This window comes from Delphinapterus leucas, chromosome 13 (genome assembly GCF_059928025.1).
Source record: "Delphinapterus leucas isolate spDelLeu-1000000601 "Yukka" chromosome 13, BTC_Dleu_Yukka2, whole genome shotgun sequence".
Lineage (NCBI taxonomy): Eukaryota > Metazoa > Chordata > Mammalia > Artiodactyla > Monodontidae > Delphinapterus > Delphinapterus leucas.
Window position 1 is genome coordinate 62,939,112 of NC_143141.1, and position 24,405 is coordinate 62,963,516.

The 24,405-nt window shown below is 36.8% G+C and overlaps 1 protein-coding gene across 2 annotated transcripts in view; it reads left to right on the plus strand.

The window, feature by feature from the left end:
- Positions 1-24,405, plus strand: part of MAP4K3 (mitogen-activated protein kinase kinase kinase kinase 3) — a 190,618-nt gene that overhangs the window by 89,038 nt on the left and 77,175 nt on the right. For both annotated transcript variants that reach the window (XM_022574007.3, XM_022574008.3), the window contains exons 3-6: positions 2,856-2,946; positions 13,716-13,780; positions 23,537-23,592; positions 24,183-24,230. In XM_022574007.3, the coding sequence (XP_022429715.1) occupies positions 2,856-2,946; positions 13,716-13,780; positions 23,537-23,592; positions 24,183-24,230 (260 nt within the window). The remainder of the gene's footprint in view (positions 1-2,855; positions 2,947-13,715; positions 13,781-23,536; positions 23,593-24,182; positions 24,231-24,405) is intronic.

Consider the following 24,405-nt stretch of genomic DNA (forward strand, 5'->3'; position numbering starts at 1 on the left):
TCCTTTGGAAGATGTATTCTTCATTTTAATGTCAAAAATTTTACCGAAAATTCATAATCTCTCAGAATTGGAAAGAATTTTTCAAAATTATCTTGTCTAACCATCCCATTGGGGGGGCTATTAATTTATCCTTTAGAATGTATTTCTCTTGAACTTTGAAGGAAGTCCTTTAACTCTGTTAGGGTCCTTTGGATTAATTAATGTATTAAACTGCTTTCTTTTTTCCTACCCAAATCTACCTTTTTTCAGTTACCTTTAAAAATCAAATTGTGGAATTTTTCTTTGGATTTTTTCCCCACAAAAATACTGAATTTAATTTGGCCATTGTCATAATCACATGGGGATGACTTAATAGGACAAAAAGGATGCACTTTGGATCAACAACATTTCCTGGGAAAGACGTGGTTGAAGGCTTAAAAAGCCATTCATAGATTTTAGTGAAACCACAGGAGTAGCAAACAAACAATTGTATAAAACATGCTAATAACTGGATGAAATTAAACCAAAAGCAGATGCTCCTGATTTAGAGTCATCATGTAGTAGAATTATGTGCTATGATTATGCTATTATTATGATTCATTCAGGTAACAGCTTCATTGATTGCATATTAGGTGCTAGGGATACAGAAATGATGAAGGTATCATTTCTGTCCTAGATGATGTAACATTCCAGTGAGGACATAGACATGAAGACATTGATGCAGTGATGCTTACAGGTATAATAGAAACCACAGCTCAAGGTGGCTTAAACAGTGCAAGGAGTTTATTGGTCATGAACAGGTATATCTGAAAATTACCAGGCAGATGAGGCTTCCTGTAGTAGCTCAATTACACTGGTCATGTGCCTTCCTCCTTCCCCCCTTTTCATGTTTCTTCTCAGTGTTTTCTGCAGATCAGCGTTATTCTAAAGCTGGCTGCCTTGGAGGTTGTGTGACGACTAACAGCTTCAGGGATGCTCCTAGAAAGAGAGCTGCTGTCCTCTAATTATTAAACTAGTCCTAGAGTTCAGGCTGACTGTATCAACTTTGATCTCATGTAACCCAGTCACTGAATTGGGGAAAAGTATAATCGAAAGGCAGGTGAAAAGCAAAATTTAGAACTTTCAAAGTATTTCGTATATCCCTGAAAATTGGAGTTCGTCTCATTATGGCTTTATTGTGTTTATCTTGGATTTTTCTTAATATACTGAATCAGAAATTCTTACTGGTGGGAAGTAAACCCAGAAGGTCCTACCTAGTTCAGTGATTTTCTTTTGAGATTTTGAAGGCATAAAGATTTTCTGTTCTCCCTTTGGAGAACTTTGATTTTGTACTCATTTCATTGCAGAAATTACGAATCTGACATACTGTCTCTCCTCTGCTACTTCTTCCCTTGTCACTGGGGCAGTAAGGTTGGTTTTGATATTGAGTTCACATGGTTCATGGTTAGGCTACTTTCAAGCCTCAGTTACATTTACAGTAGGAAAATGCCAGGCCAGAAGTGTCAAGGGCTTGCCATAACAACCTCATATTTACGATTGAAACTTTAGTTTGGGAAACCTATTTTTGATTTTGCCACTAATATACATTTAATCAGGCTATTCATAGTATATAATGCTTGAAAAACTGAATTAGTAATACAAAGCTGCTTTGATTTCAATGTAAGCACTTCCACGTGTTCTCTTTCTGCTTAGTCTCTGGTTTACCACATTTGCATTCATGGCAGTTCTGTCTCTCTCCATGACAAATGTTCATTCAGGAACCAGGAACATGTGTGACACTGTTACAGGATTGCCAGATCTTATTTTGAAGAATTTGGGCAGGGAGGGAGTAGAAGGAGAGAGATACTTGCTGATAGTCTGACCAGACTTAAATACAATCCCATTCTACATCCCAGCACAGCTGGAGCAAGGCACTCGAATACAGGATAAGCCTGCGGGGGGGGGGGCTTCTGGTAAACCAGTACTGCTAGAGTAAGGCCTCTCAGCTCTACCAAAAGAGCTGTGGAGGTACATTTGATAGTCTCAGTGTATAAGGGTTCCTGCCCTAACTTAAAAAAGAATTGCTTCCTTGTGCAAAATTATATTAAATGTTGGGACTTCCCTAGTGGCGCAGTGGTTAAGAATCCGCCTGCCAATGCAGGGGACACGGGTTCACGGAGCGACTAAGCCCGTGTGCCACAACTACTGAGCCTGCTCTCTAGAGCCCGCGAGCCACAACTACTGAGGCTGCGTGCCACAACTACTGAAGCCCACGTGCCTAGAGCCTATGCTCCGCATCAAGAGAAGCCACCGCAGGAGAAGCCCACACACTGCAACGAAGAGTTGCCCCTGCTTGCCACAACTAGAGAAAGCCCACGCGCAGCAACGAAGACCCAATGCAGCCAAAAATAAATAAATAAATAAAATTATATTGAATGTTATTTGCTAAGAAAGGGAAAACATAATGTATTTCTAGTGAATTATATGATGATTATATCCAAGGCATAATTGTAATAATAGCAAATGCTTATCTAGTGCTTACTGTGTGTCAGATACTGTTCTAAGCATTTTACATACATTAGCCCACTTAAGCCTCACAATAGCCATATAAGATAGATTATTATTAGTTTTATCCCTATTTCACAGAGGAAGAAATTGGCACAGAGGTCAAGTAACTTGCCCAAGTTCACACAGCTTAAGGGACAGAGTTGGGATTTGAATCCATCATAGTCTGGGGCCAGAGTTCATACTTTTTAATCATTGTACTTTTCTTTCTGTCAAGATAGGACTGAAATTGTCATTAAAAATAATATCAATAATATTTTTTATGTTTTGAAAGAAATCGACATTTTGAAATTTACCTACTAAATATTCAACTTGCTTATTTTTTATTCTAGGAGAAGACTTTGCAGTTGTGCAGCAAGAAATTATTATGATGAAAGACTGTAAGCACCCAAATATTGTTGCTTATTTTGGAAGCTATCTCAGGTACATTGTTTGTTTCCCTTATGAAAAGCAGTAATGATTTCCATCACCTAATACATTTAACAAAATAAAGTTAGCTCTAATACCAAGTTTTGTAGTTTTCTTCATGCTTTGAAAATAAGATATCTTCATATGAATGGAATTTTTATTTATGACCTCTTTATGTTAATTCTGTAACCCATACCATAGTCCGTGATTTGTCTGTTATGCTCTTGGGAATTCTGGGTGTAGTTTCAGTGAGGAAGCTGGCAAGTAAAAACTGACTTTTATGGTTAGTCTTCCTGTGGTAGACCAGAGATCTAAATACGCCATCCTGTTGCCCCTTTCTTCTAGTCTTGGGTGAATTTACAAAGTATATCTGTTGTTTTTATTAGAACCTTTAGAACCTTTTGTTTTCTTTTGTGCTTCTAGCCTCAAAGTATTGCATCATCCCTTCCCTTCATTTTATCCAGAGGACTAGGAATTATAATTATTTTACTAACTTATTTTCCCAGGTCCTAAAGTGAACTTAGAAGGACTGAATTTGCCGCCCCTTGTTTTGGTTTGGCAGGACCAAGCCAGGTTCCGAACCCAGGTCATATTCCATAGGGGATGACCTCAAGGCCAGATCTTGCGTTTCCATTCACTTCTGTATGCAGTTGAGTTGAGCACTGTGACCTAGTTGTTTCCAAGATTCCTTCCAAAGGGGAAGGATTAGAGAATGTTTTCTTAGGTATTTAAAAAACTCTTCTGTTTGGTTCCCGTATACTGTAGGGTAAGAATAAGGATGTATCTTATTACAGCTCCCATTCTGTCTGTGAGCCAAGTACAAAACACTTCTTTTCTGATGCAGGCACAGCATATGGAAAAGACGGGGCACTTCTGCCCTCTCTTCCTTCCAGCTTGTGAAAGGCCAGGCGGACCAGCTCTTCTTGATTCTGACCGCTCTTGGATAGCTTTGATTGCCCACCTTCATCGAGGTCAAAGGGTGGGTTTAATGGGACTTTAGTTCACATAGGGACAGGTGCTACCCCGAGGTCAGTGGCTGTTAAACATTTTGAATGGGTTCTTTAACAGCCAGTTTAAAACTGTTTTAATGGTGGGTGGTTCAGACAACAACCTAACAACAGTTTCTGCATCAGTTTTTATCTTATGGACAGACCCAGCACAGGCAGTTACTCCATCAGCTCAAAGAAGTCTCTTACAATCATTTAAGCTCATGATACAAATAACTGATTTCTGCCAACACATGTAAATTGTCACTTCAAAACAATTTGTTTCACTGTTATTGGTCCTAACAAAATGATCCTACTTAGACTCATTTGGAAGAAGCATTACAAAGTTTTCTTCCCCCAAGAGCAAACAGATCTTTTTTTAAGAGTTCTTGTGTTTCCCCAGGGACATTGAACTGAGAATTTCTCAAACATGGTCTGAGTCTTCCAGAAATGTGGGACCATCCAAAGCCTAACCTGTTATTCCAGGAGAGCCCCACCCACTTACATGGCAGCCTTGGTGTGGTGAAATGAGCATGATCTTTTTGCCACAGAGACAGTAGTATAGTTGGTAGTTTAGAGCTTGAGTTCTGGAGTCAGGTTGGTTGGGTTGGTTGAGTCCTGACTCCATCACTTACTAACTTTGTGACTTATGGCAAATTACTTAACCACTCTGTGCCTCCATTTCCTCATCTATAAAATAAGGATAATAATAATAATAGATACATGATGTGATAACTACAAGGGTAATTGGTAAATATAAGTAAAGTGTTAAGAACAATGGTTAGAGCATAATAAATGCTCAATAAATGTTAACTTGTATTGCTACTACTATTGCTATGATTACTATTACTGTTAACTGTTTTTTAAATACCATCAGGTTAGTGCCTAATTTGATCTTTTCAACAACGCTCTTAGGAATATTACTCTATGGTAAATATTATTTCCATTTTACAAATAAGGTGTTTGAGAGTTTCACATTGAGTATTTAGTTCACAGTCTCATTTCAAGTTATTGACAGAGGAGGGTCCGAGTTCTTTCTGTGGTATTGTGCTTATGGATCACAATGACTTTTGACTTGGCCTTTCTACTTCCTTGCCAAAAAAGCTGACCAAATAAACTTCCAGTACTTCACACCCACCCACCCCACCCCTCAAAATTCAAAAAGTAACATTAAGCTAAACTGGACATTTGACTTTCTGGGTTACTTAGGCAAGAGCCTTCCCACACAGGTTAGGCAGCAAAACGTTTGATCTTGTTACCGGAATACAGAATTCCTTTTGGGTTTGTATTCATTTTTGTTGAGACTTGGGGCAAAATAGCACAACTCTGTAGTGACACACTCTTTAACCTTAACCATGAGACATGCTACAAGAGAGCCAATTTGAGGTTATGCCTAACAAAAATTGTACTTACTTTTAGATATCAGGAACCATGTATTCTGACTGTATTTTGAATATCCTTTTTTTTTTAAAGTAAACCTTTTAAATTGAAGCATAGTATACATACAGAACAGTGTGCAAGTTTCTGTCTTGTGTGTAACTCAATGGATTTTTTTTAGAGGATACTTTTATTTTAATCTAAGTATAAGGATACAGAGAGCAAAACTGCCCAGAAACCGTAGTGAAACAGACAAAATTAGAGTCATTCTTTTTTTTTTTTTAATAAAGCGTGTTCATTTGGAGTTGTATGATCTGAGATAGGAAAACTGATTTAAATATATAATTTTATTCTGTAATGTGTAGTTGATGAAAGTGATACGAAAGCAATTGGTAGTATAATGTGGAACAGCGATTAATCCTCTCTTTCTTTAGCTCTTTTGTTCTATAGAAATTCTTCTCTTCTTCACTAATTAAAGTCTAGACTCAGGCAAATTTGGACTATGGGATAATGACTAGCCTTGTGGGGTGTTAGAGCTAGAAGGGACCAAGAGGTCTTGTCACTTAGCCCACTTTTTTTTTTTTGCTGATAGAAGAGAGACTGCTGGATAAATGACTTCTTTAGGTTATCCAGCTACTCATTGTTGGTGCTGGGATTTAAACCTGGCTCTGCAGGTACCTAGCCAGCAGTCTTTTTGGTGTACATATTACTTAGTCCGGAAATGGCAGATTTAGTCTCAGAGGGAACATGGTTTCTTGGCTTCTTTCTCATTACTGAATGATTTTTCAGAAGGCAATGAGCTTGTTTGTTTGAACTTGATACAAACCCCCTAAAATATATACTGTTCTTATTGACTTCTTCCTTCTATCTTGTTGCCATTATAGCCTATTATAACAAATTTGGACAAAAAAATTGAGTAAACTGAAGTAACGTGGTTTGACCATTAATAAATTTCTCCTCCAGGAAATCAGACTTAACCCTATGAATTTACTGAATAGATGACCAGCAAATAATTAAGTTCAGAAGCGTATTTTATAACAGGGTTATAGTGAGCTTTGCTCACTTCCCAAAGGAATATTGAGACTGAGCTCCTGTAAGACAGAAGCCTGATACTCTTGATGGGGCCGTCCTTACTTGCTCTTCAGCATCATTAAAAGCCTGTGTTTATTGAGTGCCTAATTACACATACTGTACAACAAGAACTGGATAGAGAAAACTTTTCTCTGAAAGTTTAGAATTTAAAGTAAATAGTCCTGGTGTGGTATATATTTTTATCTGTGTATTTCTGTGTGTATATTTACAAAACAACAGATTTAAATCACCATAGACCTATTCTTTATTCTCAGTAGAGCTAAACGATTGCTTCTTTTAAGCAAAGAATGATCTTAACTTCAGATTCTTCTAAGCATTCCTTCGCCCAGCATATCCTTTAAGAATAAATTAAGAAAATTGGAACATTCCTTTCTAGTCTGAACTCATAATGCTCAGCTTTGACTAACAGCAAATGATCCTCAAAAGATGAGCTGTCAGAAGGTCAGATCCATGCACTGAAAACACTTTTATTTAGATCAGATATTTTAAACCTTTGAAATCCAGAGTAGTAGTTTAGATGAACATGATTTAACTCATAGTAATAATATATTTATGAATCATCACCACTTACAAAGTGTGTTTACATTATTTCTTAGGATGTCTAGAGTGCTGTATTGATTTCTGGAGATGTTAAGATAGATAAAACAGTCCTTGCCTTTTAAGGAGCTTACTATTGAATAGAAAAAATAGACATGAGCAAATAATTGCAATGCTAGGTGCAGTAATCATTTTGACGTACGATATAAAGTGATAAAGATGTGGTAGAATATCTGATTTTGTCAAAGGGAATCAGAGAGAGCTCTTTGAATGATGTTATTCCCAAATACTGGGTGTTAGAGGATTAGTATGCATTTACTGTGGTGTGTGTATGTATGTAGAAAATTGTAATTTCTGACAAAGGAAATGGATGCATGAAAAAATCATGAAGTGTTCAGGAGATAGCTAATAATCTCATATTAGAGTTTAAGGGGAAAGGGTGTAGTTCAGCAGGTTAAGACTGTGGAGATTTAGGCAAAAAACAAACCTTTTATGACTTAATTAGGACCTATATGTATTGAGCATACTTGTAAGGTTTTAACACAGAGGTAGTATATTCTGTGGGGGGATGGACTTGGGGTGTAGGGTATTGAGACAAGGAGTCAGTTAATTTTATATGGTACATTTATTACAGTAATCCAAGAGAGAGATGGTAGTCCCTTGAGTTATATAGAAACTGGAAGAAATTTTTTTTCTAGAGCCAGAGACAGGACTTGCCAGGACTTGTAGTCCCTTGAGTTACATAGAAACTGGAAGAAATTTTTTTTCTAGAGCCAGAGACAGGACTTGCCAGGGAAACCACAGAATCTTAACTGAAAATGCGTTTTTGAATGCTCACACTATGAAAATAAAAATTACAGTTAAGTCACTTTAATTTATACCCAGCTACTGTCTTTTTTTAAAAACAGAAACTTAATCTTGGAATATGTTAGATTTACATAAAAGTTGCAAAGATAGTACAAAGAGTTCTCGCAGCTTTCCCTGGTGTTAACATCTTACATAACCCTGGGACATTTGTCAAAACTAAGAAATTAACACTGGTACAATAATATTAGCTAAACTAAGATACTGCATTTGGATTTTACCAGTTTTTCACTAATGGTCCTCTTTAAGAAATTTGGTGGAACTACCTTATGAGATACTTCTTTATACCAGTATTGCTGGGGTATTTCTACGGAACATTTGTTCAGAGGGATGCTGATATGTGAAAAAATGGGTCTATGGAAAAACTAATTGGGGGATGTAGCGAACTAAACAAAATTAGAGAAGTTGTATTTCTTCTTTCTCTTCTTCATTTTCCCTCTCCCCTCTGCTCTGTTATCTTTTCCCCTTCTTCCTCTTCTCCATTCTCCCCTTCCCAACATTCCATCCTCTTTCTTCCCCTCTTTCTAATCTTCCTCCTCCTTTTCCCACCTTTTCTTCCCTCTCCACACCTCCTCCTTCCCTTTCTCCTTCTATTCTGTGCCCCACTCCCACCCCACAGGATTTCTCAGAGACCTTAAAATACCAGTGGCGTTGTTAATTTCCAGGAGAAGAGAAGACTAGTATATGACATTTCCAAAACTGATTTAACTGTGCAGTGGTTTCTTTTGGGGAACATACTTCACATAGGACTGCTCTCCAGTGACCCGTTCTTTGTCAAATATTATGCCAAACTGGGAGTGTTAAGTACAATTATAGAGAAATAGGTCACCTTGTATCCTCTGAATACATAGCTACCCCTCATTGTTAAAGGGGAAGAAGGTGGATGGGTTACGTATAACTTTTTGGAATGCGGTCGTTTTTGCCTATTTGTTTAAAAATGAACCAAAACATTTTAAATTCAGCATACATTAGCATGAGCTATCCTAAACTAAAACATCTAGCAGTTATTAAACTTTTCCTTTTTCACATTGACAGTTGAGGTTACAGTTGAAGTATTTTGCTGAATGTGATGGAGTAGCCATTGGCAAGTGCTTTGGTCAACAAGATAACCTACAGTAAAGTACAGGGTACTGCAGTGTGGGGCACGGCTAGGCATCCTGTCCCGGGGGAATGACTGGTCTGCTAGTTTCTAGCAGACATTTGAGAGCTGTTTATCCTTGGTGATCATGCTCATATTTTATTTTTCTTTTTAAATCATGTTATATTTGGGCAAAATATATAAATAATTATACTTAGTTCAGTGTGGGAAGATTAAAAGGTGTGTTTTAGAAATGATAACCTCTTTAATTTAATGAAATAGTTATTAGAATGTTAGTTCCTATATGCTCTAGTAAACATTGAACTAGAAGATGAAAATAGTGAACTTTTCCCCCCTCTACTTATTTTTTCTATTCCTTGTCAGATAGAAAGATAATTTTACAGAATAAGAAAGAAGAATTTTAAGGATTTGTTGAGCCAGAGAATTAATAGTGATATATTGTATATTTACCTCAGTGATTAATTTTATTTTAGTTCAGATACCCAGGGACAAAGATTTTGTAATTTATTGGCCTGCATCAAATGGACTGATCTGATTCAAGTCCTTTCCCGTTAGGCAGATGGCTTGGTGAGTGACCAAAAGCAAATGCAGATTTACCATCACAGGAGAGACATTCTTAGAACAGATGGAAGTCATTTTTCTAATAGACTCTGAATATTCAGGCGTTTTTGGTAATAGAATAGAATGTTGCAAAGGTAAAGTGTTTTAGGCATCTTAAAAGATAAAGTATTAAATATATAATTATGATTTTTTTTTCTCAGTCTGTAAGTTGGAAAGTCATTTTACATAGAGTGAACAGAAAATTGTGTTTTTAAGCAAGGTGGGAAAGGGGGTAGACCAGCTTCAAGTAGAGGATGGTATAATATTGAAATATGTAAGAAAGCAGAGAACTCATTTCCTGCATCCATTTTCTTTACAAGGAGAATTGTTTTCAAACTGGAAAGGGTAGGAAAATAATGCTTAATAAAAGCATTATTAAGAAGGAATTGAAGTACAGATAGGTGAGTAGATAATTATAGAGCACCAGACACTTTAAATGAATGTAAGCCTTTTAGATTTATATAAATTATATCTCATTACTATACTGAAAATATAGCAGACATGATTGTCATCCACTGTCGGTGAGTGTCTTGACAAATAGGAGGGGTGTCAAAAGATTAGTGATCAGCATTGACCAATTTGCAAAGGAAAGGAAACGGTGATTTCTAGAAAATACAGACCGTTAAACTTGATGTCAGTCATCTGTCCCCAGCAAACATCTAGGATAAATTATTAATCACATAATTAGTGAGCGCTTATAGGAAGGAAGTGGTGATTAGCATTACTTTAGTAAGAAGTTATGTCAAATCAATACCATCTCTCTTCTATTTTTTTCTTAAAAAAAAGAAAAAGGCAAGTTTACTTAATTTACACCTTCACTGAGTTCCAGGAGCAGTTTAAGGTGCCTCACATAAATAAAACACAACAAGACAAAATATAACAAAAGGAGTAGAAAACAGCTTACGTTTATTGGGCGTATAGTCCAGGTCCTTTACTAAGCAGTTTACTTATCCTGAGCAGACCCCAAAACAATTCAGCCAGTTTCTGTGAGATGTGAGAAGTCCCTGCTGCCTGTTGCTTAAGCCCTTGAGGCAGGAATTTTATATGAAAGTTTCATGTGCAGCAGATGTGAAAATATTTTAGAGCAGTAGTTCTCAAGCACTTTGGTCTTAGAACCCCTTTTATTTTACACTCTTAAAAATGATTGAGTACCCCCAAAGAGCTTTGGTTTGTATGGGTTATATCTATTGATATTTACTATATTAGATATTAAAATTGAGAAACATTTGAAACAAGAATACATAAGCACATATTCCAGTAGCTGTCAGAGGGATGACATCATCATCACACTTCCTGCTCCTGCAGTGTCTGGAAAACTCCACTGTATTTTCAAGACAGAGTGCAAAGGGCAAATAGTTTTTAGTGTTGTTATGAAAATGAGTTTGACTTTGCTGACCCCCTGAAAGGATCTCCAGGACTCTCAGAGGCCCCCAGACCGCACTTTGAGAATCACTGTTCTAGAGGAAGGACTCAGTCTAGAGAGATCAGGCTATGAAATCCTGCATTACACATATTAAATTGGAGTCTAAGCATCATTTCAAAGAATATTGGTTTTATACCTCAGTTTTATACCTCAGTTTAAGCAGAGGCACAGAGAGGTGCCAAATGGTCATTCTGAGCAGTCTACATAGTTAGAGTGCCATTCATGTCACCAGTGGAAAAATTACTCCTAATGTTCCTTAAGCTCATTAGTAAACTCAGTAGTGCAGGTCCACATAGTTTATACGCAAAGCTCTTGCTCCTGATAAGGGGCTTTCTAACCAACGACTTCTGGAGCGTGGGGTAGGAGGGGTGTATTTACACTTAGAAATAGTGTCACAATAGTGTCTCCAATTATTTTAAGTAAAATAATTGGAGAGCTAATAAGATGCATGTGAAAACTTCTTTTTTTTTTTTCTTTTAAGGATGAAATTTAACAAATAAGGACAAGGTCCTGTGCATAGTTTCAGTGAACCAGATATACAAATAGGGAGCTAGAAAGGAAACTCATCTGACCACTTCTATGTAAAAAAAGATCTAGAGGTTTTAGTTAACTTCAAACTGCAAACCAGCAGTTGAATGCAGTTGCTAGGAAGCTGAAGTTAATAAGAAATAGAAGTGTTCATATAAAGGACATAATTGTTCGATTCTCAGGGGGATTTAGATTTCTCCCTGTGTAACAGTCACCAGTCATAAATGCCTTCATCGTTTTGGATGAGACCATGCATCTGCCAGCCCCAGGCATCCATTCTGTGAGTTATTCAAACCAGGCCACTGGGCAACTAGGTCATACTTTACCATCAGCAGTCATGACTCAGTTTCACTGGTATGTGGACCACCTGTGAATTTGAGGTCCTGATTGCTTTCTCTGGGCTTCACTGTCTTCAGCTTTGCCTCTAGAATCATGGTACTTTTTACTCTGTACTCTTTTAAGTTTGCTGACCTTCACACTGACAGGTTGTGTTCCCTTGATATATGGTGCATGGTCCATCACACCCAACCAAGTCAGCTCACCTCTCAGGTCTGCTTAATCACACCACCACTGCCATATGTGGTCCAATCCTGATAACAGCTCCACTTGTTAATGCACTGTTCATGCAGTATTCAGACTAGTACTTGATTCTGGGTGCCGCATTTTAAGAGACATTGACGAACTAGAGACTATCCAGATGAAAGTAACTAAACTGAGGAGTATACAAACCAACCACTGTTTTACAGTATGACCTCAGCCTATTCTAGCTTCACTTCCTGCCATTCTCTCTTCAGGTAGCCTGAGTTCAACTCACACTAAATCACCCACAGTCTCTAAAATGTGGCATCAAATTTTCATTCTTTTGCACAGGCCCTTTCCCTGTCTCTTAGTGGTGAATTCCTACTTTAACTTCAAGACCCAACTCAAATGTTATTTCCTCCCTTAAAATTTCCATTGACTCTCCTAATTATTTTTACCTCTGGGTTCTCACAGAACTTTATACATGCCTGAATTGTGCACTAATCAAACTATAATACAGTCCAAGGGTCAGCAAACCTTTTCTGTAAATGACCATATAGTAAATATTTTAGGCTTTGTGGACTTCGTATGTTTCTCTCTGTCACAGTTGCTCACCTCTGCTGTTTTAGTACAGAAACAGCCATAGATAATATGTAAATGAATGAGTGTGACTGTATTCCAATATAACTTTACATGGACACTAAAATTTGAATTTCACAGAATTGTCACATGTCAAGAAATAATATTCTTCTTTTGAACCCCCCCCTAACTGTTTAAAAATATGAAAACCGTTCATAGTCCCTGGGCTATACAAAATCAGGCGGCAGGCTAGATTTGGCCCACTGGCCATAATTTGCTGACCCTGGGTCTAATCGATTTGTTTATTATTTCAATTACTCATGCATTCATTCATTTATGAAATAAGTATTCATTTACTGGTATCCTTCTAGGCACTGTGAATGCAGTGGTAAGAGACACCAACATATTATTAAGGCAGAATCTTTCTTCTGTGTTAGACTGAGCTTGCTGAGTTCAGAGACTTTCTATTCCATCTCTGCCCCCCCAAGAATAGTACATTTCCTGTTACATTTTGAGATGAAGTAATGAATGATTCAACAAAGGAATAAGCGATTATGGCTTTGCTAATTATTTCTCCTGTGACTATGTGGTTATGCTGTCTTATACTGTGAATGTGAAAGAGAAATGCTACTAAAGACAAGTGAGTGATAAATTTTTAACAAAGGTTATTTTGGAAAGATCTTTGTTGAGTCTAGATATGAGGGTAAAGTTTACATTTTGTCTGTTTTGTCAATGAGAAGAGCTGTCAAAGTGATACACTTTGAGATGTATTGGCTTGATACACTTTGAGATGTATTGGCTATTCTCTGATGAATCTTCTTTATATAATTTTTGGTATGAACCTTTTAATTAACATTTAACTTTTATAATGCAGTCATAGGGTAGATGGATAAACTGTGAGGGAGGGGGCTTTTTAACTAAAGGGACATTTTCTCTCATTTGGATGTGCCAAATGACATCTTTACATCCTACAAATCGTGTATTTTAAGGATTAAAACCTTGGGTTGAGTTACAGCAACACATTATGTTAAGTAATTCGTTTACTCATAGATATTAGCTTTTCTCTTAGCACATTGCATTTATGTGGTTTTTCAAGGTATTGGCATACGACCTTAAAATACTTGTTACTTCAAATAACTTTAATCATGAAAATGTGATAATGCTTATTTTCTTTTTATAGGCGAGATAAACTTTGGATTTGCATGGAGTTTTGTGGAGGTGGTTCTTTACAGGATATTTATCATGGTAAGACCAAAGTATATGTGAAAGAGATTAAGTAGAATTTCTTAAAATATAGTTATTTACTATGTTAAACAATGTTGTTTTGAGGAAAGTGTGTTTTATCATTATGCTATTTGGATACATAAGGAAATTTAAGATATATACAGACGAAAGGAGCATTCACTTTATAAGTTGAGAAATTGCACGCAGTTGAATTATTTGCTAATTCTAAAGAAGGCATATTATATATAGTTAGTTCAGTTGGAATAGGAAACAGGAAAGGATAGATTTTCTGGAACTGTTTTAGAAGGCTTAATGAAGAAAGTGGGCTTTAAATTGGTCTTTAAAAGATAGGTAAACCATGGATACAAACCATGGATACAAAGAAGAGACACACGTGTACTCCAGGAGTTGAAACAGCAGCACAGTGATGTGAAGGTGTGACATGTTAGATCCATCTCACTGGTCTGTCTGGGGTGTATTTGGAGAGTGTGGTCAGATCTAGAGAGCCTTGAAAGCCAGAAGGAGGGACTTCCCTGGTGGTCCAGTGGTTAAGACTCCACACTTCCACTGCAAGGGGCACAGGTTGGATCCATGGTTGGGGAACTAGGATACTGCATGCCGTGCCACATGGCCAAAAGAAAGCCAGAAGGAAAAACATGGGGACATATCTGCTTCATGAAAACTTATTTCTGAGACTTCCCTGGTGGCACAGTGGTTAAGAATCCACCTGCCATTGCAGGGGACTTGGGTTTGAGCCCTGGTCTGGGAAGATCCCACATACTGCAGAGCACCTAAGCCCAGGTGCCACAACTACTGAGCCCACGTACCACAACTACTGAAGCCCACGTGCCTAGAGCCCATGCTCTGCAACAAGGTAAGCCACCGCACTGAGAAGCCCGTGCACTGCAACAAAGAGTAAGCCCCACTCGCCACAAGTAGAGAAAGCCCACACACAGCAACAAAGACCCAAAACAGGCAAAAAATAAATAAATAAAACAATTTTTCAAATGTATTATTAAAAAAAAAAAAAGTGAAGGGCAGACAGCAGAAGCAAGAAGAACTACAGTCCTGCAGCCTGCAGAACGAAAACCACAATCACAGAAAGACAGACAAAATTAAAAGGCAGAGGACTATGTCCCAGATGAAGGAACAATATAAAACCCCAGAAAAACAATTAATTGAAGTGGAGATAGGCAACCTTCCAGAAAAAGAATTCAGAATAATGACAGTGAAGATGATCCCGGACCTCAGAAAAAGAATGAAGGCAAAGATCAAGAAGATGCAAGAAATGTTTGACAAACCCTAGAAGAATTAAAGAACAAACAGACAGAAATGAACAATAAAAAAACTGAAATGAAAAACACACTAGAAGAAATCAATAGGAGAATAACTCAGGCAGAAGAATGGATAAGTGACCTGGAAGACAGAATGGTGGAAATCAACCACGGAACAGAATAAAGAAAAAAGAATGATAAGAAATGAAGACAGCCTAAGAGACCTCTGAGACAACATTAAATGCACCAACAATCACATTATGGGGTCCCAGAAGGAGAAGAGAGAGAGAAAGGACCCGAGAAAATATTTCAAAAGGTTACAGTCAGAAACTTCTCTAACTTGGGAAAGGAAATAGCCACCCAAGCCCAGGAAGCACAGAGAGTCCCAGACAGGATAAGCCCAAGGAGAAACACACAGAGACACATTGTAATCAAATTGACAAAAATTAAAGACAAAAATTATTAAAAGCAACAAGGGAAAAACGACAAATAACATACAAGGGAACTTCCATAAGGTTAACAGCTGATTTCTCAGCAGAAACTCTACAAGCCAGGAGGGAGTGGCACAATATATTTAAAGTGATAAAAGTGAAGAACCTACAAGCAAGAATACTCTACCCAGCAAGGTTCTCATTCAGATTTGACAGAGAAATCAGAAGCTTTACAAACAAGAAAAAGCTAAGATTTTCAGCACCACCAAACCAGCTCTACACAAAATCCTAAAGGAACTTCTCTAAGTGGGAAACACAAGAGAAGAAAAGGACCTACAAAAAGAAAACAATTAAGAAAAAGGTAATAGGAACATACATATTGATAATTACCTTAAATGTGAATGGATTAAATGTTCCAACCAAAAGACACAGGCTCGCTGAGTGGATATAAAAACAAGACCTGTATATATGCTGTCTAAAAGAGACCCACTAAAGACTTAGGGACACATACAGACTGAAAGTGAGGGGATGGAAAAACATATTCCATGCAAGTGGAAATCAAAAGAAAGCTAGAGTAGCAATACTCATATCTGATAAAATAGACTTTAAAATAGAGAATGTTACAAGAGACAAGGAAGGACACTCCATAATGATCAAGGGATCAATCCAAGGAGGAGATACAACAATTATAAATATATGTGCACCCAACATAGGAGCACCTCAATACATAAGGCAAATGCTAACAGCTATAAAAGAGGAAATTGACAGTAACACAGTCATAGTGGAGGACTTAGACTTAACACCTCACTTACACCAATGGACAGATCATCCAGACAGAAAATTAATAAGGAAACACAAGCTTTAAATGACACAGTAGACCAGATTTAATTGATATTTATAGGACATTCCATCCCAAAACAGCAGATTACACTTTCTTCTCAAGTGCCCATGGAACATTCTCCAGGATAGAGCACATCTTAGGTCACAGATCCAGCCTCGGTAAATTTAAGAAAATTGAAATCGTATCAAGCATCTTTTCCGACCACAGCACTATGAGATTAAAAATCAATTACAGGAGAAAAAAAAAAGTAAAAAACACAAACACATGGAGGTTAAACAATACACTACTAAATAACCAGGAGATCACTGAAGAAATCAAAGAGGAAATCAAAAAATACCTAGAGACAAATGACAATGAAAACATGACAATCCAAAACCTATGGGATGAAGCAAAAGCAGTTCTAGGAGGGAAGTTTATAGCAGTACAATCCACCTCAAGAAAAAAAAAAATCTCAAACAGTCTAACCTTACACCTAAAGGAACTAGAGAAAGAAGAACAAACAAAACCCAAAGTTAGTAGAAGGAAAGAAATCATAAAGATCAGAGTAGAAATAAATGAAATAGAAACAAAGAAAACAGTAGCAAAGATCAATGAAACTAAAACCTGGTTCTTTGAGAAGATAATCAAACTTGATAAACCTTTTAGCCAGACTCATCAAGAAAAAGAGGGAGAGGCCTCAAATCAATAAAATTAGAAATGAAAAAGGAGAAGTTACAACAGACCCCGCAGAAATACAAAGCATCATTAAGAGACTACTACAAGCAACTCTATGCCAATAAAATGGACAACCTGGAAGAAAGGGACAAATTCTTAGAAAAGCACAACCTTCCAAGACTGAACCAGGAAGAAATAGAAAATATAAACAGACCAATCTCAAGCACTGAAATTGAAACTGTGATTAAAAATCTTCCAAGAAACAAAAGTCCAGGACCAGATGGCTTCAGAGGCGGATTCTTTCAAACATTTAGAGAAGAGCTAACACCCATCCTTCTCAAACTCTTTCAAAATATTGCAGAGGAAGGAACACTCCCAAACTCATTCTACAAGGCCACCATCACTCTGATACCAAAACCAGACAAAGATACTACAAATAAAGAAAACTACAGACCAGTATCACTGATGAATATAGATGCAAAAATCCTCAACAAAGTACTAGCAGACAAAATCCAACAACACATTAAAAGGATCATACACCATGATCAAGTGGGATTTATCCCAGGGATGCAAGGTTTCTTCAATATACACAAACCAATCAATGTGATACACCACATTAACAAATTGAAGAATAAAAATCACCTGATCATCTCAATAGATGCAGAAAAAGCTTTTGACAAAATTTAACACACATTTATGATTAAAACTCTCCAGAGGGCTTCCCTGGTGGTGCAGTGGTTAAGAATCTGCCTGCCAATGCAGGGGATACGGGTTTGACCCCTGGTCCGAGAAGATCCCACATGCCACGGAGCAACTAAGCCTGTGTGCCACAACTACTGAGCCTGCGCTCTAGAGCCTGTGAGCCACAAGTACTGAAGCCCACGTACCACAACTACTGAAGCCCACGCACCTAGAGCCTGTGCTCCACAACAAGAGAAGCCACCACAATGAGAAGCCCGTGCACCACAACAAAGAGTAGCCCTGGCTCGCCACAACTAGAGAAAGCCCGCGTGCAGCAATGAAGACCCAGTGCAGCCAAAAACAAATAAATAAGTAAATTTATTAAAAAAAAAAAAAAACTCTCCAGAAAGTGGGCATAGAGGAAACCTACCTCAACATAAAAAAGGCCATATATGACTGACCCATGGCAACCATCATTCTCAATGGTGAAAAGCTGAAAGCATTTACTCTAAAATCAGGAACAAGACAAGGATGTCCACTCTCACCAGTCTTATTCAACATAGTTTTAGAAGCCCTAGCCACAGTAATCAGAAGAAAAAGAGATAAAAGGGATTTGACTTGGAAAAGAAGTAAAACTGTCACTGTTTGCAGATGACATGGTACTATACATAGAAAAGGCTAAAGATGACACCAGAAAACTACTAGAGCTAATCAATGAATTTGGTAAAGCTAAAGGATACAAAATTAATGCACAGAAATCTCTTGCATTCCTATACACTAACAATGAAAGATCAGAAAGAGAAATTAAGGAAACAATCCCATTCACCATTGCAGCAAAAAGAATAAAATACCTAGGAATAAACCTACCTAAGGAGGTAAAAGACCTGTACTCAGAAAACTGTAAGACACTGATGAAAGAAGTCAAAGATGACACAAACAGATGGAGAGATATACCATGTTCTTGGATTGGAAGAATCAATATTGTGAAAATGACTATACTACCCATAGCAGTCTACAGATTCAGTGCAATCCCTATCAAATTACCAATGGCATTTTTTTTGGAACTAGAACAAAAAATCTTAAAATTTGTATGGAGACACAAAAGACCCCAAATAGCCAAAGCAATCTTGAGAAAAAAAAAAACAGAGCTGGGGCTTCCCCGGTGACGCAGTGGTTGAGAGTCCGCCTGCCAATGCAGGGGATGCAGGTTCGTGTCCCGGTCTGGGAAGATCCCACATGCCGCGGAGCGGCTAGGCCCGTGAGCCATGGCCGCAGAGCCTGCGCGTCCGGAGCCTGTGCTCTGCAACGGGAGAGGCCACAAAAAAAAAAAAAAAAAGACAGAGCTGGAGGAATCAGACTCCCTGACTTCAGACTATACTACAAAGCTACAGTAATCAAGACAGTATGGTACTGGCACAAAAACAGAAATATAGATCAGTGAAACAGGATAGAAAGCCCAGAGATGAACCCACACACCTATGGTCAACTAATCTATGACAAAGGAGGCAAGAAAAAAAAAAAGTTATTTTCTGAGAATATTTTTTTTTTAGGTGTGTGGCTATTCTTCATATTTGAGAAAATTTTCCTTTTTATTAATGACATTTTGATTTCAAAGGTTTAGTGAAAATTGATAAATATTTGTCATCATTTTGCATTGCAGAACATACACGGTATTTCTGGAAGCTTGTTAAACATTCAAAAAGCTATTTTCCCCTTTTTTTGTCTTCGTTTGGACTAATTTCTCTACTATTGTTTCCACACTTACTGATTTAATTTCCTTCTTCCTAAAGTTTGTTTCAGCTAGGCCTGTAGTGGTAAACTCTCAGTCTTTGATCCTCATTCTTAAATGATAGTTTAAGTGGACATAGGCACATTTTCTTGGTTGACAGGTATTTTTGTTAGCATTTCGAAGATGCTGGACTGTTGTCTTCTAGTTTCTGTAGTTCTTGGTACTTTCTGCTGACTTGATCCTTTACAGGTAATCTTCCTTTCTTTGTAATTGCTTTTAAGATTTTTCTCTTTACTTCTGGTGCTTCTAGTATCTAAATGTAGATTTACTTTTCCTGCTTGGGACTTGAAGTGCTTACATACAAGGTTTTAGTTCTTTTATCGAGTCTAACAATGATCAATTATTATCCCTTCAAATATTTTCTCCTTCAGGTTCTCTGATCTCTCCTTCTAGAATTTCAGTTCAATGTACATTAGCTCTCCATGTCTCTTAAAGTGAGCTTCATTTTTCCACTTTTTAATCCCTCAGAGCACTGAGGGTACTCATAACCATCTTCCGGTTCACTGATCGTACACCTAATTTGGTGACCATATTTTTCATTTCTAGAAATTGTTTGGTTCTATTTCACATCTCTTTCCATTTTTTGTCTTATTCTTTCCTTGTAATTTTTCATCCCTTCTTTTGTATCTTTAGTTTATTTAAGCATACGTATTTTTTAGTCTTAGATTGTCTGGTAATCCCATCAGACATACATGATTGGTCTTAGGTGTCTGATTCTGCTTTCTTCATTAAAAAGCAAGAAAGCCAATTTAGTTACAGAGATAGGTTGTCATGATTGTTATTCCATTTCATCCCTCTGATGGAAGTAACATAGTAATATGAATCTGTTAGTACTGATTTGTTTATACAGCAACTGGGTCAGTGGAAGAAATAATTTCGTATTAACTTGGATGCTCTCAAACATGCATGCTGAGAATATACAGGTTTATATGCAGCCCCAAACCCTGTCTTTCTCTGTATGCACACCTTTGATTGCACCCAGGTTTCCACCAGATAACCTCCTCATGGCAATGTATACTCCTCTTTGGCTGTAGTATACACTGCTGTCTACTTGCATCACCATATAAAACATTTACCTCCATTTCTCTCTGTGTGTGTCTCTTTCCTCCTCTCCTCTCTCTCTTTCATCATGTTGTCATTCTATGGGGAGTAGAATAAATATCCTGGATTACCTTATTTGGTGAAAGACAAGTTCTACTTTTCTAATTACCACAGTGCTTGTGGGTTTTTGTTTGTTTCTTTGCTGGTGTATACAAACCAAATTTGATCCATCATGCAAAATTTTTTTTATTAAAGCCTCCTTTTAAAAATTATTTCCACTTATTTATAAAGTACCATTAAGCCAAATTTTATATTTTCTCTTAAGTCCTTAATTCCATCATTTACTCCAAATGATTGTTTTAAATTTAACTCTCCTGAAAGGAGAACTATATTAGTTATCTATTGCTGCATAACAATGATCTTAAAATTTGTCATCTTAAAACAAACATTTATTATCTCAGTTACTAAGGGTCAAGAATTCAAGAATGGCTTAATTGGGTGATTTCCCTTGCAGGACAGGGCAAAACATGCATAAGACATTGGGTCCATGCCAAAAATCCTTGAAATTTGGTCCTGTCCAGAATGTCCATGAGCATATTTGGTTCATGCCACATGGTTTTGGACAGGACCAGATATCAAGGATCTTTTGGCATGGACCCAATGTCTTATGGACATTTTGGGCAGGACCAAATATGAACAAATATCAAGAGCCTTTTGGTGTGGGCCAAAAGTCTTAGGGAGGTTTGGGTCAGGACCAAATGTCTGCGAACTGGATGATTCTAGCTCATGGTCACTCATGAGGGTGCAATCAAGCTCTTGGCTGGAACTGTAGTCATCTGAAGGCTTGACTAAGGTTGGAGGATTTGCTTTCAAGATGATTCACTTACATGGCTATTGGCAGGAGGTCTCAATTCCTTGCCACAAGGATCTCGCTATAGGACAGCTTGAGTGTCTTCACAGGATGGCAGCTGGCTTCTCCCAGAGGAAATGATGCCAGAGAGCAAGGAGGAAGCCATAAAACCTTTTATGATGTAGTCTCAGAATTTGCATTCTGTTACTACTACCACAATTTGTTCTTTAGAAGCAAGTCATTTCTGTCCAGCCCACACTCAGGAAGGGAATTAAGTTCCAGCTCTTGAGGGGGATGTATTAGAGAATTCATGGACATATTTTGACCACGAGGGTGAGGGCAGCAGGGCAACTTTTGACTTTACATTTTTTCATGAGTTCCTTCTCCTCTCCTTTTGTTTACTTTTTCTTTGAGAACTAACATTAGAACCTTTTATTGTTCCAACATAATAGATTTTTTGTCTCTATTTTTCACTGAACATTTTTCTTTCTGTTTAATATTGTCCTTTAACAACTTTATGCATTCTGTTATATCATTTATGGTGAATTTTTTTTCTCATTTGTTTCATAATTTTGAGATCATCTTCAGGGGGAATTCCGTATGGCTTTTGAGAGTGTGTCCTTCCGACAGTGTTGGATTTTTTTTCCCCTGGGACCCCAGTGACCTCATTGTTTTCTATATATATTTGAACCCTAAACCTGAGTGAAGAAGAGGGCTTTTAAATTCTAAGAGGAAACATTTTTTTCTCCTGTCCAGATCCCAGGCCGTGACACACAAATACCTAGTCATCTCCTGCTGCTAGTCTACTATTTTAATGAGGCTGTAGCCCTTTAAGGATTCTGGTTTTATGTGGGTGTTTGTTTTAACTCTTCTTCTGCAGAGCTATAACCTTTTCTTCTGTGCCCATGTAGGGGATAAAACTAAAGCCCTAGCTTACGAAGGTTGGCCTTCCCCTAAGAGACAACTAGACTATTTGTCATTTTTACCATTCTGTTTCTCATTTTCGTTTTTGCGTCTGGCTTCTGGACAAGTCTCTTACTGTTTATGAGCTTAGCTAGGCATTTAAAAGATTATTTAAAAATTTTTTTCCTGGTGTTACTTTCAGGGTTTTCAGGTTATCTTATTTGCTGTATTGTGGGAACACACATCTCAAGAAGGTCTATCTTACTGGATGAGAGTAGGCTTACAAGCCACGGAAGTTAGTTACTATAAGGTTTATCCTCATTTAAACTTAGTCTTGTCCCCAAAAGAATCTAAGTGAAATAGATTTCTCTCTTCCACAATAGTAAAATACAAGGACTCTGAACTACGCATTTTTACAAAGCTGTTAAGTTTAGGTAAATGGGAGATCACTGTCTAGCACGTGATTTCATGGTTGGAATTTGATTCAGTTTCTAGAATAGTTTTTCCTGCCTAACTTACTTCTTTATTCTAAAGTGATTTAATAGCGAGAAAGAGAAAACTATTTAAATGCTTTTCATAGTCGAAAGATGTACACAGAGGAAATATTCAAATATTACATGATTAAGCTATGTATATTGATATGGAAAGATGATAAGTGAAAAGGCAAGTTTCAGAATTGTATGTATAATATGATTCCATTTATGTTTATGTGTTTGTGCACTACATACCTGTACTATATAAAACATCTATGCATTAAGTCATCTGGTAGACTATAGGCCAAACTATTGGTATTGTTTATTATTGAGTAATACTGGTTTGGATAAGGAAAAGACCTGTCTCTGTTGATTGGAATTTTTTATATTGAACATGTATTAATTTTATATCTATAAAGCTAATTATTTTAGGGGAAAAGTATTGATTTTTAACCTAGTCAGTGTTACATGTCAGTTTTTTAAAAAAGCTTTAATAAAAACTAGCTAAACGTCTTGGCCATGCTTTCTTTCTTTTACCATTTAAGAGGTAATATGATCAGGTGTAAACATGAAAATGTAATTAATTTCAGTGACTATTTCAATGTTTTATTCATTCCACAAACACTTACTGAGTAGCTTTTCCATGCCAGGCACTGTTCTAAACACTGGGGATACAATGAGCAAATCAGATTTTTTAAAATTCCTGCCCTCATGAAGCTTACTTTTTAGTAGAATTTAAGTATATTAAGTCTATTGCTTAGTGGAACTTGTAATCTTTATCTCTTATTGAAAAACATACTTTGACTAATTTTATTAACATTAATTTTTTTCCTCTTATAGTAACGGGACCTCTGTCAGAACTGCAAATTGCATATGTTAGCAGAGAAACACTACAGGTAAATTCAATGTTAATTAAAAAGTAATGTTCTTTATTAAATTAAATGTTTAATTATTGTGCATTACCTGTTAAGCAGAGTAAGGATTTAAATATTCTAGTTTGGTAAACTCTTGAATTTAATACATTTCAAAGTTGTGTAGTAAACTCAAATTATATTTGCAAATAAACACGTTAAAGATTCAGTATCATAATGTACCTCCTAAAATTTAAGCACTATGGATTTGTTATTTATTTTTATATTCCTCTTAATACCAAAGAAAAGCTTGAAAATTAAGCATTCTTATGGGATTGAAACTCATTCTGATACAAATTGGATATTTACTTTAAAAAAGTTATTTCAAACTATTTGCAGAGTTTAGTGAAAATTATTTCTCTTAGGAAAATTAGTGGTTCAAACTGAGCTCCGCCTCTCATTTTCTCGATTCTTTTATCTTTTCGGATACTCTGGTAAAATAAAATGATTATCACTAGTGCTTTCTGTAATGAGTAAATAAATAAGACAGAATACTACTCATTGATGACTTTAAATCCCAAAGGATGTTCTGTAGTAAAGTCTTGTTAATTTTTCTTTTTTTTTTGAAACTCCAGGGATTATACTATCTTCACAGTAAAGGAAAAATGCACAGGGATATAAAGGTATATATCATATGTTTACCTAATGGCCCTCTCTTCATTTTTAAATATTCTGACCCCAAACTGTTGAGCAAAATTGTATCAGTTATTCTATTTGATGAATTTGTTATCTTAATATGTTACTATAATAAAATTGAGTGATACTTTGAAGGGTTTATTAATTTTTTTAAAGCAGCTC